Genomic DNA, 15,080 nt, shown 5'->3' on the forward strand with positions numbered 1-15,080 from the left:
CACATTCCTGCACAGCTAAAAACCTGGAACGTCAATGTGGCATTTAAAAACTCATGCACTGTTAAACAAATGTTAATCAAGAACTCCCCCAACAACACAATTGGTTGCATTTATAAAGTTCCTTGCAAGGAATGTAATATGTTTTACTTAGGCCAGACAGGTAAAGATCTTGCAACTAGAATTAAGCAACACAAATACAGTGTTAGGACAGGCCAGGAATCCAATGCTCTGTTTGTTCATTTGAGGGATAACAAGCATTGCATTGGCTGGGATAATGCCTCCTCAATATTACCATGTAATTCAATTGATAGTAGGAACATCATAGAATCTAGTCTTAGTAAACATACCGAAGCATTCAACATGAATTTGAGTAACGGCATGTACAAGCTGGACAATTTTGTAATTAAGAAGATTTGTGATCAGGTGAGAAGGCCGGGTCACTTGACCATCTGACCTGACCACCAACCGTTGTGTGCTATTTAAAGATTAGTAGGGTCATTACCTAATACCTGACCATTGTGGACCTGGTCTCACCCTCCTCTGTATATATACACCTTGATTTGTATTACTCTCTCTAGTCTGTACTCACCCCTGAAGATGTGAATTACACGAAAGCGCTTGGGAACTTCGTGTTTTCTTCTTTCCTTGTGGTTATCAGCATATACCTAGATCACGCACACCTACAGTGATTTACTTGCATATATATATATATATATATATATATATATATATATATATATATATATATATATATATATATATATATATATATATATATATATATATATATAATTGTTTCTCCTAAGGTATCAGATAGAGAGAGGTCAGTTCAGCACAATAAGTGAAGAGGATGTTAACTTCTTCACTAATCTACTTGGTCACCATCGGGTCATCAATGACGAGACAGAACTTGAAGGCTACAATATTGACTGGTTAGGAATGGTTCGAGGAGCATCATCAGTGCTACTTAAGCCTAAGACAACTGAGGAAGTCTCCACTATTTTGGCTTATTGCAACAAGCGTAAATTAGCAGTCTGTCCTCAAGGTAAGTGACTTGTAGGACACTAGAACAATTTCCTCTGATTCTCTTATACATTTATTTTTATATAAAGGGGATTGAATAAATTTAGTTTGATATACTGTACATACTGTACTGTATAAGGGATGAATTGTGACACATTTTGTAATTAGGGACAAACAAATACTGTATTCCTGTAATATAAGAACATCTTGACCATGATTTCCACCACACACTTTTATTTTTATGGGTGGGCACTCTTTTTTTTTTTTAAGAAAAAATGCCCAATTGCATGATATTCCATCTCTTGTTTTTACATTTTTTTTATTCACTAAAATCTTATTACAGTGGTGTTGATGCTAATACAGTAATACCCCAACTAGCACTACCCCATAGAGCACTGTCTCATTATAGTGCTCTTGCTTGCATCTAGCAGCTCTAGAGAAAAAAGAGAAAAACAAACAAAAGAAGTCAAAGTCACGAGTACATCACGCAAAGTGCAGCTGTCTTTGTTTTTGTGCACTCAGTCAATCAGCACCAAGCGCTCTGTTTACAGCCTGCAGTACAAATTTGCTGCACTTATATTGTGGACACATTTTTGTTGACCCACTGTCTTTATTTATATATATATATATATATATATATATATATATATATATATATATATATATATATATATATATATATATATATATATATATATATATATATATATATATATATATATATATATATATATATATATATATATATATACAATATTATATATACAGTATATATATATATGTATATATATATATATATATATATATATATATATATATATATATATATATATATATATATATATATATATATATATATATATATATATATAATAATTTGAATATAAACGTCATATATTTTGCACAAGTGATAAAACTTTTAGTACATTAGTTTAGTACATTTTAGTCATGTACTTTAACTTCAGTAACAAAGTCTGGTACAGTACTTTTTACAACTCTGTATACAGTACGGTATTACATCTTAAGGGTCTTATGGGAACAGACCTTGAGTAGGACATTGTAATTTGACTAAACAAATATTTTATATGCATACTAGTTTCATTAGATGTAATTTTACCTACAGGTGGCAACACAGGATTGGTTGGAGGAAGTGTTCCAGTGTTTGATGAGATCATTATCTCAACTGCCCTCATGAATAAAGTTGAAAATGTAGACACTTGGTTAGGAGTTGTAACCTGTCAGAGTGGTTGTGTCTTAGAGGCTCTTGATGAACATGTCTCTGAGTATGGGTTAATGATTCCATTGGATCTTGGGGCAAAAGGCAGCTGTCACATTGGTGGAAATGTTTCTACTAATGCAGGTAAAACAAACTTTGAACATAATGTATGGAAATACTGATTATTTATCTCACCTAAGATTTTGTGATTCTGTATATATATATATATATATATATATATATATATATATATATATATATATATATATATATATATATATATATATATATATATATATATATATATATATATATATATATATATATATACATACACACACATATACAGTGAACCCTCACTTTACACGGTCAGTTGAACCCACGGAGGCCCGCGTAAAGTGAACAACAAACATATGGGATTAAATGAAATAGAGACCGGCTGACCCCCAAACTCCACTTTTTCCGACACAATACCTATGTTCTAGTAAAAATAACATCTTAATTTTATGATGGTACATGCACACAATTAATACTTAAGAGAAATACAGTCGCCAAGTTAATGTCCATTCAAATAATGGACTCAACTCCCTCCCCCTCTTCTCACACTCCTGGCTCTTCCCTCTCTGAGAAATGTTTGGGGGAAAAACCACTAGATTTTAAGGTATAGTAATAAATAATACCTCAAACTAAAGTTAGGATAATATAATTGACATTGCTGGATTCCTTGTAAGACCAGGAATATTTTGAATATAAATGTCATATATTTTGCACAAAAGATAACATATTTACTCAGAGTAAACAAAATACTTAAAGTAGATCTAAAATTTGTATGCCTAATGCAAAATCTATGATGTTTATATTCAAAATGATCATCAAATTGTAAGAATTCCAGCAATGTAAATTATATTCTGGCCCGGTAATTTGTATGAATTTTATGAGCTAAAACAAATATCTTCAATAAATAAACAAAATATACTTACCGAAATACTATCTGTCAATCAAAATACCCCACCTCCCCCCCTCTTCCCACCTGCTCCCTGGGTCCCTCCCTCCCTCCCTACCTGTCACCCCCACCTTCCCTCCCTACCAGAGAAATGATTGGGTTATAACAGTATATTTACATTTTTAGTAATAAATAATTCCTCAGACTAAAGTTAGGATAATATAATTGACATTGCTGGATTCCTTGCAAGACCAGGAATATTTTGAATAGGGTATACACTTCATATATTTTGCACAAAAGATAACATATTTGCTCTGAGTAAACAAAATACTTGCATTAGATCTAAAATTTGTATGCCTAATGCAAAATCTATGATGCTTATATTCAAAATGATCATCAAATTGTAAGAATTCCAGCAATGTAAATTATATTCTGGCTGGATAATTTGTATGAATTTTATGAGCTAAATAAAAAAATTATACTTCACCCGCGTATATGAGTAGATGCACCGAGTAAAGTGGGAATTCCGGTTCTGGCAGGGTACTGCGTAAATGTAGAAACGCGTAAAGTGAAACCGCGTAAAGCTGTTTAGCGTTCCCTGGTCACAGTCATGGGCTAGTGGGCCGTGGGTTCGAATCCTGGCGGGTTGAGGTGTTGATTGTATGTAGAAGTCCGCGTGCTATTGGGCTAATGAAATATATATGGATCCTCGTGTTTCGAAGCCGGATTTGGTAAAACGTTACTCTGGCCACCTACGTGATACGGGTAGTCCCCATTAGAGGTTCACGGCGCCATAAGCTCGTTGAACAGGCTTTTTGTGAAATATAACAAAGTCTAGGACTGCTTTAGTATCCTGTTGGTGCGATTAGCGTTCCCAGTCTGATCTGAGGCTAGTGGGCGTGAGTTCAATCCTGGCGGGTTGAAGTGTTGATTTTATATATATATATATATATATATATATATATATATATATATATATATATATATATATATATATATATATATATATATATATATATATATATATATATATATATATATATATATATATATATATATATATATATATATATATATATATATATATATATATATATAATATATATATATATCACAAGAAAAAAACTTTTTTCTCCTTGTCAAATTATCACAAATCCCTACAGTTGCGCATATGTATATATAGAATACTGATAACCACAAGAAAGAAAGAAAACCTAAAGTTCTAATAGCATCTTAAATTATTTATTATTATTATGTATCGTGTATTGATATGAGTGATATTTATATATATATATATATATATATATATATATATATATATATATATATATATATATATATATATATATATATATATATATATATATATATATATATATATATATATATATATATATATATATATATATATATATATATATAATATATCTGTATTGCTCTTTGTCTGAGTTATGTTTACATACTCATAATTACTATTTCACTTAGTTTTGTTTGTTTTGTTTTTTTACTTTCAGGTGGACTGCGTCTTCTCCGTTATGGAAGTCTCCATGGATCTGTCTTAGGTGTTGAGGCAGTTTTGGCATCAGGTGAAATAGTGGATTGTTTATCAGCAATGAAAAAAGACAATACAGGCTATGACCTTAAGCAGCTCTTCATTGGCTCTGAAGGAACACTAGGATTAGTAACCAAGGTCACGGGTATCACTGATGTTTACTAGTACAGTTGATCAGAATCTTGAATCTTTGGGTTGGTAAATTAGCACCTTATTGCCTATTTAGAGAATTTCATCCTTTTGGTGGATGAATAATAAACTTCTTTCTTTCCAAATTAACCCCAGCTTCTCAAAACTTACACCTCAACTTTTTGCATTCTACAATTACAAGCTCCTAACCTGATACAAACCCATATGTCACAAAAATACAGAAATATGGGATGAGTCACTTCCAATAAATTTTAAAAAATTTGATGATCTGCATTTCATGTTCAGAAAATAGCAAGGATTTCTAAAGGTACAGTATTGCACTAGGGCTGTCAAGACTAAATCCGTTAAAGAATCTGATATGCACTGAATGGTAATACTGTACAGTACACTACTATAGAGGCTTACCAGTCTTTAATCCATCAAACCGCTTATACAGATATAATAAAGCTACAGTTTTACTTAATGAGAAGCAAAATTTTTGTTTGATGCAAAGAATAATGTCTCCCATTAGCCAGATCCCGGTCACCAGAACTCCAATAGCAGGAATTGAAATTGAGCTAGAAAAATTCTGGGAAAACTCTCCATTCTGGGCATGGGAACAAGTTTTTGAGGAAAAAAAATCAGACGCATTTTCCAGTAAAATTCAGAGAATGTATATATACAAACCTCTCTGTTCTGGGCCTGGGAACAAATTTTCTGGGAGTTGCCAGAGATTGCATCATGCTCTGACATCCCCACATACCAGGCGCATGGATGGGCTGTCTGTTTGGGTAACTAAGGCTGTAGGCTCATGCACTTAATTCATATTTTGCTGTCATTGTAGAAGGTTGTTCCTTCACTAGTTACTGTTCTTGCATACAATTTGTGTTGTGCAGTACTGTACATAAGAACATAAGAAAATAAGGAGTCTGCAGTGGGCGGTTGGCCTGTGCATGGCAGCTCCTGTCGAGCTACTACCGCTCTCTATCATCCATGAATCTATCTAGCCTCCTTTTAAAACTTTCCAGCATTCCAGCACTTACTACAAGGTTGCTAAGCTTGTTCCACTTGTCCACCACCCTATTTGTGAACCAGTTCCTTCCTGTCTCCCTCCTAAACCTGAACTTATCCAACTTAAATCCGTTGCTATGAGTCCTATCCTGCTCGGATATTATAAGAACTTTATCTATATCGCCTTTATTGATTCCTTTCACCCACTTAAATACTTCTATCATATCTCCCCGCACTCTTCGTCTTTCTAGGAATGCAAGTTTAGTTTCTTTAACCTATCTTGATATGGAAGGTTTCTAAGTCCCGGAATCATTTTCATCATTCTTCACCAACTCCAGTGAATTGATATCCACTCTATAATAAGGGCACCAGAACTGGCATAATCGAGGTGCGTACACTAGCGCAAGATATAGTTGCAATAAGACCTCTGCACTCTTATTACTTACACTTCTAGATATAAAACCTAATACTGTACTCTGTTTGCCTTATTTTGAACATTAACGCACAGTTTTCTAGGCCGTAGGTCCGGGCTTGCAAGTACCCCTAAGTCTCTTTCACAAGTCGACTTCTCTAGGTTGATGTTGTTAAGGCTGTATACATTGACAGTATTTGTTCTTCCAATATTCAGTATGCTGCACTTGTTAAAGCAGTATTAGGATGTAAAAAGTGATTACAGTTGCATATACTGTACTGTACATTCAGTAAGTGTGAAACACTGGAGCACCTTAAGTTTCCTCATTATTCAAGACACCACATTGAATCAGGTCAGGTCATCATGATACCCACGAGTCCCCACCCCACCTCCACCACAAATGAGAGAATGGTAAACAGTAAACACACTGAGTACTGGGCACCTGAGTAACGACAAGTCCAAGTAATGGCCTGAATCTAGGACAAAATTATTTTTAAATATGACAAAATATCTTAGTATCTTGCGCATCATTCTTAATGTCATGGAGGCATCGCGGCTGCCAGCCCAGCCAAGCCCACAACAACAATGCAGAATTACAAAGGATTAGAACCTAGTCCTTTTTACTCATTCTTAAACCAACCTATAATTCGACTGTAGGTTTGAAGAAATACTAGGTATAATCCTAAACATAATTTGTAATCGAGGTTTATATATATATATATATATATATATATATATATATATATATATATATATATATATATATATATATATATATATATATATATATATATATATATATATATATATATATATATATATATATATATATACAGTGTATTGTATAAATTTTACAGTACATCTCCATGGAGATGGCATGTTGCTTTAGAATATAACAAAATTAAGAGCATTTGTATGTATGTGTGTGTAAACTGAAGGTGTTTGTGGACTTGGCGTGTTGCCAAGCTCGACTGTACCTGTAACTACATCCCCCTAGCTATCCCCCTACCATGCATGTACAATTGTTCATTCAGAATGTGGAAAAAGAAAGAAATGATTATCAGATTATCAAAGGTCCAAAAATCATAATGGGAGTTCATGGGAGTTAGCCCATGACAGGAGGAGGGTGGACCGCATTCCAATCTCCCATGTCCTTAGTTAAATGATGGGTAAATTGCAATGCAGTATTTTCTTTGTTTTATTTATTAGTATTATATTTTATTTATTCCTCACATTTATGGGGAGGAATATATTGAACGAGATGGGTAAAGATGCCAGGCTAATCTCTGGATACAAAACTAAAGGCTGCAGTTGATGAAATGATATACTGAGTCAAAACAATAGATACATGGAATCTGAGGATGGGAAATCTATGGTTGGTGAAGGTCTACTGTACAGTACCCTAATGGAGAGTTGTAGTTTTAAAATTGGCAGAGTAACATGAATGATTTAAGCATAAAGTATCAAGGGTTTTGTACAATGCTACAGGTCATGTTGTGCCCTTGTTACTAGAGGTGCAGGGTCACCAAGAGTAGGGGTTAAGCCAGTATTCAGCTCAACACTACAAAATTGTGTGGCAGTGGGGAGCTTGTAATTTTAATATCTTAAGAGTCCTTTTTTTTTTTTTTTAGCTGGACTAACTTTCCTAGTGGCAGCTGCAGCATTTATTGGAATACCTCACATGCTCTAATTGGCTTCACTTACACATGTTGCCTGTTTAATTGGCATTAGGCTATACAGTATGTATATGGTGAATGGTCTTAGAATTCCATTTTATGACTAAACCCAGAACTACCCAGTAGGCAACTTATACTGTACTGTACAGTACTGTATAACCTCCTTACCTATCAGTGGGTAGTGGGAAGTTAGCTGGATCTGAGGATTGAGAAATGCAGTGTGTACATTCTAATGGGCCAATCGCCTTTTTTTATTTCTTTGTCATAAATGATACCATTCCTGCGAGACCATCTGTATGCGCATCTAGTTTCAAATTTAAAAAGTTAACCCCTTTGGAAGATTCAATAGAAATTGATATCACTTGGTAACAATTATGTAAATGGGTGTGTGATTTTGCGTACAGGAAAATAGTTCTGCTCTGTTGAGTCTCACCTGTAGGGCCTGTGTATCTGATAATTGAGAGAATAGTTATAGTTAGCTTTGAAATTTGGTAGAACACTTCAATGTTCAAGATGAAAAAAAACACATCATCATATAAATGACTCTGACCATGTCAGAGGCTTAAATAGACTATCAGGGTTCCATTATAAACTATAGTAAGATTTCCTGTACAAAGTTGAATGTTGTGGTGGTACTGGAGGATGGATACTTAGGGAGAATGATTTTTATCCCTCTTTTCAGATTGCCATCAATTGCCCCCCAAGACCGCAGTCGGTAAATCTAGCATTCTTGGGTCTTGAAACCTTCGATGATGTTCTTAAAACTTACAAAGATGCAAAGAAGAAACTAGGGGAGATTTTAAGTTCATGTGAATTCATTGACCAGAGTTCCATTGAATGTGTGGAGAAGAACTTGAAGCTGAAAGCACCAATAGGTGCACATCCATTTTATATGTTAATTGAGACATCAGGTTTGTGTTTTGTGGATTCTTGGGGTAATATGTGAAATTTCTTAAAAAAGGGGGGGGGGCTTTGATGATTTATTTATTTTTTATTTTTTTATTTAACTATAATGTAATTTGAACTTCTGGGAAAATATGTAAATATTTGACCATAACTTTTTTTCAGGATCCAATGGGATTCATGATGAAGAGAAGTTGAATGTCTTCCTTGAAGAGGCATTAGGAGCTGGTTTGGTTACAGATGGCACAGTTGCTACAGAGCCATCACGAATGCACCACATATGGAGCATTAGAGAAAGAATCGCAGAGGCACTTATTAATGATGGCTGCACTTACAAGTTGGTTTTTATGTATGCCCTGCATGTTTGCACTTGAAGTAGTTTTGTTATTCTCCTAACATAAATGTATATCCAACTCTCAATACATAAAGGTGATTGTCTATAACATCCAAAATCTTCAATCCTGCAGTTTCTGTACACTGAATGCATTTGTAATTGTGTTCAACGTTTATTACAGTGAAACCACAATATATGGACCTCAGCTTTAATGGACACTTTGACCTGTTTGGACTCGGTTCATATATTACGGACTCAGGTCCGTGAAAGTAGAAAAAATGGACTCGGGTCCATTATAGTAAAAAAAAATTACGGATTAAGTTCATATCCAAATTATCATAAATAAGTACCCGAAATGCGTTCTCATCCTTTAAACACAAGTTGATGATGGTAAATGGTGGTAGTGGTGAGTGATGGCGATGGTGAATATTAGTGGTGAGTTGTGGTGGTGGTGGTGGTAGTAAATATTAGTGGTGAGTGGTGTTGGTGAATATTAGTGTGGCAGTGAGTGTTGGTGCCTGATGATGAGTGTTGATGGTGATGGTAAATATTAGTGGTGATGGTGAGTGTTGGTGGTGAAGGTGGGTGTTTGGTGCCTGATGATGAGTGTTGGTGCCTGATGATTAGTGTTGGTGGTGATGGTTAGTGGTGGGTGTTGTTGGTGAGTGGTGGGGGTGATGGTTAGTGGTGGGTGTTGGTGGTGATGGTGAGTGTTGGTGGTGATGGCGAATGGTGGCAGTTAGTGTTGGTGGTGAAGGTGATTGTAAGTGGTGATGGTGGGTGTTGGTGGTTATGGTGAGTGTTGGTGGTGAAAAGTTACCCACGTGGTCACTTCAAACTATGACAGTATTTAATGGAGCGAGTCCGTTATTATTCCAGATTCAAATATAACAAACTTTCGGCTTTAACAAACCGCCCTTCCCCACAGTTAGTCTATTATATTGGGAGTTTACTGTACTCTGTATAAAGGAAGTTAAAGACAACTCCAGGTTTCAAACATTCTGACAATGACTTCTTTCCATTTCTAACTGGTTAAGATAATTAAATTGCACATGCCAGACATTAGGCTGTAAATGATGTATTGAGCCTGAAAAGGACAACTTTTATTCCCTACCTCCTCCCTCTGAGGTGATCTGAAACTAGGGGTCATCCAATGAAATTAAATTTTAAGTTTTAGTCACATGAAAGTTGAAAAATTTATTTACTGTATTAGTGTGACGATGATGACTCCAAGATTTCAGCCTTAAGTGGTAATTACATTTTCTTCCCAGACTTTTAATATTTTTATTTTTATTATTAAGGAGATAGAGTTATTATAGGAAAGTCAACAAACTTTCAATCAATTCCAGTCAACAATATCAGGAGTCCTGGGAACACTTGGATTTCAACCCATAGGCTTTCATATGAATTGGATATCATGCTAAATTCCTCAATCTTACAATCTATAAAGGTTCAAGATAAACCTTATGTCAACAGTAAAATAGTACAAAAATTAAACTGACCCTGCCCAGTCCGTTTACCTCATATCTAAAAGTTGTTGTCATATTTGTACTTTTAGTCATTCTCTTCAGTGTACTGTAATGTTTTTTAACACACAGCAAAATTTCAGTCTGAAATACTAAATGATTTGAAACCTATTAACCAATTGCAGAGGTAAAGATTCACTCCAATTATTAATGGGTTAGCTGTACATTCTGAATTGAAGAACTGTTAAAACTGCTTATAGATGCATTGATATTGAGAGATTTGGAGTTATTGAGGGTGTGGTATTAGAGATGAAGGAAATAAATATTTAACATAGCGATTTTACTCATGAAAGGAATGATTTAATGTAGTATATATAAAGATTTACAATTTCATTCCTATGGAACTTTTGTGTTGCCATCCCCTTCCTTGTGTTCTATCTAGCTGACTATTAGGAGAGCTGCCTGGTTAAAAGGTAATAGCCAGAAAGGAACGATTGATCTTGAAACCCCATTTGCTGGAAGAGCCCAGAGTTAGGCAGCTTGGGTACTTCTCTCTTCCTCTAAGGTAGAGGAGATTTTGTCACCTGGAACTGGATTCAGAATGGCAGACAGTATGCCTGTCCAGGTTTATTGCTGCTTGGACAGACTTAGTTGTAATAAGACCTCATAATTCCTAGTGGGTAACTTTTGCACAAGTCAACTTCTTTATGGGATGGTGTAGTCAGGAGGGAAAGTGATAGTTATATCCATATGGATTAGCAAATCAATCCTAGCTGATACTTGGAGGTTTATCTAAGGACACCAGACCCCAAGGAAAATGCCATACATCACAAGAATCACCTCTTTGTAGCTTCTGCCAGAAGTTGGTATTTCATGTTCAATCTTCCATTTTTATATCATTTTCAAGTTGTAGTTGAAGCAATAGTATACTGTCATTAATCTTTAAATTTGTGATGAACATTATATATATATATATATATATATATATATATATATATATATATATATATATATATATATATATATATATATATATATATATATATATATATATATATATATATATATATATATATATATATATATATATATATATATATATATATATATATATATATATATATATATATATATATATATATATATATATATATATATATATATATATATATATATTTTACTGCTATTCACTGGATGTTCAGTTGATTGAGAAAAATGAAAACAAGATTCTAACATCTTGGCAGATATGATATATCCCTGCCACTACCACACTTCTACAAGATGGTCGAGGACATGAGAGAACACCTAGGTTCTAACATCTTACGTTGTTGTGGATATGGCCACATAGGCGATGGAAACCTTCATTTAAATATCACCAGCAAGGAGTTTGAGAAGGTTTGTTCTCTTTTTTAATTTACTCCGTACGGTATTTGTATATCTAGAGTGTGTTTTTACCATACAGTATTAAGTTTGTAATATTTGATAAATGTTTATGTATTGTTATGCAACTCTTGTAAAAGTGCTGTAGCAATCAGGAATAGCCTCCCTGCCTGATTTGAGTAGGGATGACAAATTTCTTCTCACATGGTTTTCTTTTGGAAAGGTTTATTACCAACTAAATTTGAATGAAACCTGCTTAAAAACCATGAAAAATTACCTTATCTGGGGAAAGTCTTTGAAAAATACCCTCTTTGATGTTATATTGTCAGGTACATCATTTTCAAAATAGTTTTTACTTCTTACTACACTGATAACATTGTACTATTTAGTTAGATGACTACAAATATGAATGTCAATTTTCAAGACACATTTAGTGTTATAGTACAAAATTAATTATTTGTTCCATGGCTGTACCACTGTACCTACATGTAAGCAAAAATACCTTATTTTATTACATTGTTTAGATTTGCTGCAGGGGCCTGGGATATGGCTAATTGTTATCTCATTGCTTGTAAACATATTCTGGTGGAGGAACCAACCTACATAAACCTTCATATTTGCTTTGGAAATGTATATCCAGAACATGTGTAAATATCTTTATTTTTGAATGGATTAAGGTCACACTCCTATATGTATGCAGCAAATGTACTTTTTATTTTGTATTAAATACTGTAATAGGATAATTTTTACATTTACAGGATCTCTTGAATCTCATTGAGCCTACAATATTTGAGTGGACTGCTAAAGTTAATGGCAGCATCAGTGCAGAACATGGAGTGGGATTCAAGAAGCGCAACTACATACACTATTCAAAATCATCTGGTGCTATAGCTTTAATGAAGCAGCTCAAAGCACTCATGGATCCCAATGGAATCCTTAATCCCTATAAAGTTCTTCCTGATAATTAAGGTTCTTGAATTTTTAATACTTTGTAGCATAGGCCAAATTTTACAGCTTCTAGGGAAAAATCTGTGATAAACATCGTATTTTCTAAATTTAATTGCAAAATCTTGGGAATTTCATATAGTTTTAGGAAATTTGAAGAAAAAAGTTATAGAGTTGGAGAAAAGTTTAGGAATTTCAAGATTAAATCAGTACTGTGGACTGCATCTTTTACATCTTGAAGTGTTCTCAGCATGACTGGGTTCTGAGTTTATAGGAGATATGGCAGTCATTACTGAGCTGTACCTTCAAGGTTGACCTTTCCACTTTAACTACATGTTGATTTTACAGTCTGTTTGCGTATAGAAGTTTATCGAAATGTACATCTCAAAAGAATTCGTGGAAATGGAATTTCTAATTTCCAGAACTAAATATCCTCATTGGCATCCCAAAGATCTAGAAAAGTTAAGAATTTATTTTAGAATAGACTACAGTCAGTCCTCGACTTACGACGGGGTTAGGGACCGACGACCAGGTCGTAAGTTGAATTGTCTTTGTTTTTACCCCATCATTTGAACCGCCTGGGTGCTCAGGCGGTCTTTCACCACCACTATCATCATCCCCTCCAATACCCCTAGTTACTTTTGAGGCCATTAATCTGCACGAGAACACCGTGCCAAACGACAGTGAATAAAAAAAAAGTACACAAAGGCCAAAGTCACTCAAACAAACAGCGGAAATGTGGATTGACTCGGTCATTATGGCTGCCTGAACAGCTGACTGGCTCTTTGAACTCGGTAAATACTCGGCAATAATACTCGCCAGTAGTATTAAGCGAGATTTATCTTGCAATTAATATTCTACAATTATTAGTTGTGAATCCATTTAAATTTAAACTCTTGCCAAAGGTGAGGGTTTGGTCGCCAAAATGGAGGGCAAGGTACTTTGAATTTTGACCGCCAACTTAGAATTCGCCAAACTGGAGGGTTTACTATATAGAATTTATGTTCATTTTTTAATTTCCACATATAGTATTTCATGAAAGTATGTTAAATGAGGAGAATTTGTACAATCAGGCAGCTGGCTGAGTATATTTAATAATAATAATAATAATAATAATAATAATAATAATAAACGGTTTATTAATAGAGTTGCAGCCGGTGGCTGAAAATATACAAACTTATATTTGATTTAGACATAATGATATGCGTTGAATACATTTATAGGGCTGTACAGTACATAAATCAGGAGTTGTTTATTATTTTAACAATAGATAGGATGGTGCTACTCTTATATCTATCGGTGCAGGCTCTTATGGGCTGAATTTTGTTTTAGTGGCGGACTGTGTGAGGTGGGTGGGGGACTGCCGGTGGCAGGAGGTGGCGATGACAAGGATGGTGCAGAAGTCCACTGCCAAACCTTGCTAGTGCTTGGTGGTGGAGGTCACTAAGGGATGGCATTTCCAGTGTGGAGAGAGCGTTGATGTAGCTGGAGTAGTCTGCGCCGAGCATGATTCTGCAGGCCCTTTAATGTACATTCTCTAGCCGACGTTGTTGGGTGGAGTTGAGAGAAGACGACCAGGCTGGTGATGCATACATTAATTTTGGGAGAATAAAGGCGTTGTAGATGGTCCTCAGCTCTGGCTTGGGTGTCCCAAGTGACGTAAGTCGTAGCATGTAGAGTCGGTACAAGGCTGCCTTGATTGTGTTGTTTAAATGGGCCTTCCAGTCCAGTTTGTGGTGAGGAGTTGACACAGTCTTCTCTTGGGTTAAGGAGTAAGTTATTTGGTGCTGTAGGAGAATGATGACACACTGAAAGGTTACTTGTATACTTATTAACATTGCGAGTATTAAAGAATAATGAAATACAGTAAGTTATTGAATCCGTAAGCATACTGGTAAAAAAAAAACAAAAAACAAAAACAAATATATATATATATATATATATATATATATATATATATATATATATATATATATATATATATATATATATATATATATATATATATATATATATATATATATATATATATACCCTATATTATTTTTTCAAGAATTTTTCAACTTTTTTTTTAGACTTTTTACAAATGT

At 34.3% G+C, this 15,080-nt stretch overlaps 1 protein-coding gene across 3 annotated transcripts in view; it reads left to right on the forward strand.

Moving 5' to 3' along the window:
* LOC121873037 (D-2-hydroxyglutarate dehydrogenase, mitochondrial-like) overlaps nucleotides 1–14,186 on the forward strand; it is a 17,094-nt gene extending 2,908 nt beyond the window's left edge. For 2 of the 3 annotated variants that reach the window (XM_042376343.1, XM_042376342.1), the window contains exons 3-9: nucleotides 807–1,045; nucleotides 2,147–2,383; nucleotides 4,697–4,872; nucleotides 8,645–8,873; nucleotides 9,031–9,214; nucleotides 11,910–12,060; nucleotides 12,804–14,186. In XM_042376343.1, the coding sequence (XP_042232277.1) occupies nucleotides 807–1,045; nucleotides 2,147–2,383; nucleotides 4,697–4,872; nucleotides 8,645–8,873; nucleotides 9,031–9,214; nucleotides 11,910–12,060; nucleotides 12,804–13,013 (1,426 nt within the window). In that variant the 3' untranslated portion in view covers nucleotides 13,014–14,186. The remainder of the gene's footprint in view (nucleotides 1–806; nucleotides 1,046–2,146; nucleotides 2,384–4,696; nucleotides 4,873–8,644; nucleotides 8,874–9,030; nucleotides 9,215–11,909; nucleotides 12,061–12,803) is intronic. The other variant, XM_042376344.1, reaches the window with a different exon arrangement.
* The last annotated feature ends 894 nt before the right edge of the window (nucleotides 14,187–15,080 follow it).

The sequence above is a fragment of the Homarus americanus genome, unplaced genomic scaffold (genome assembly GCF_018991925.1).
Source record: "Homarus americanus isolate GMGI-L3 unplaced genomic scaffold, GMGI_Hamer_2.0 scaffold11022, whole genome shotgun sequence".
Classification (NCBI taxonomy): Eukaryota; Metazoa; Arthropoda; class Malacostraca; order Decapoda; family Nephropidae; genus Homarus; species Homarus americanus.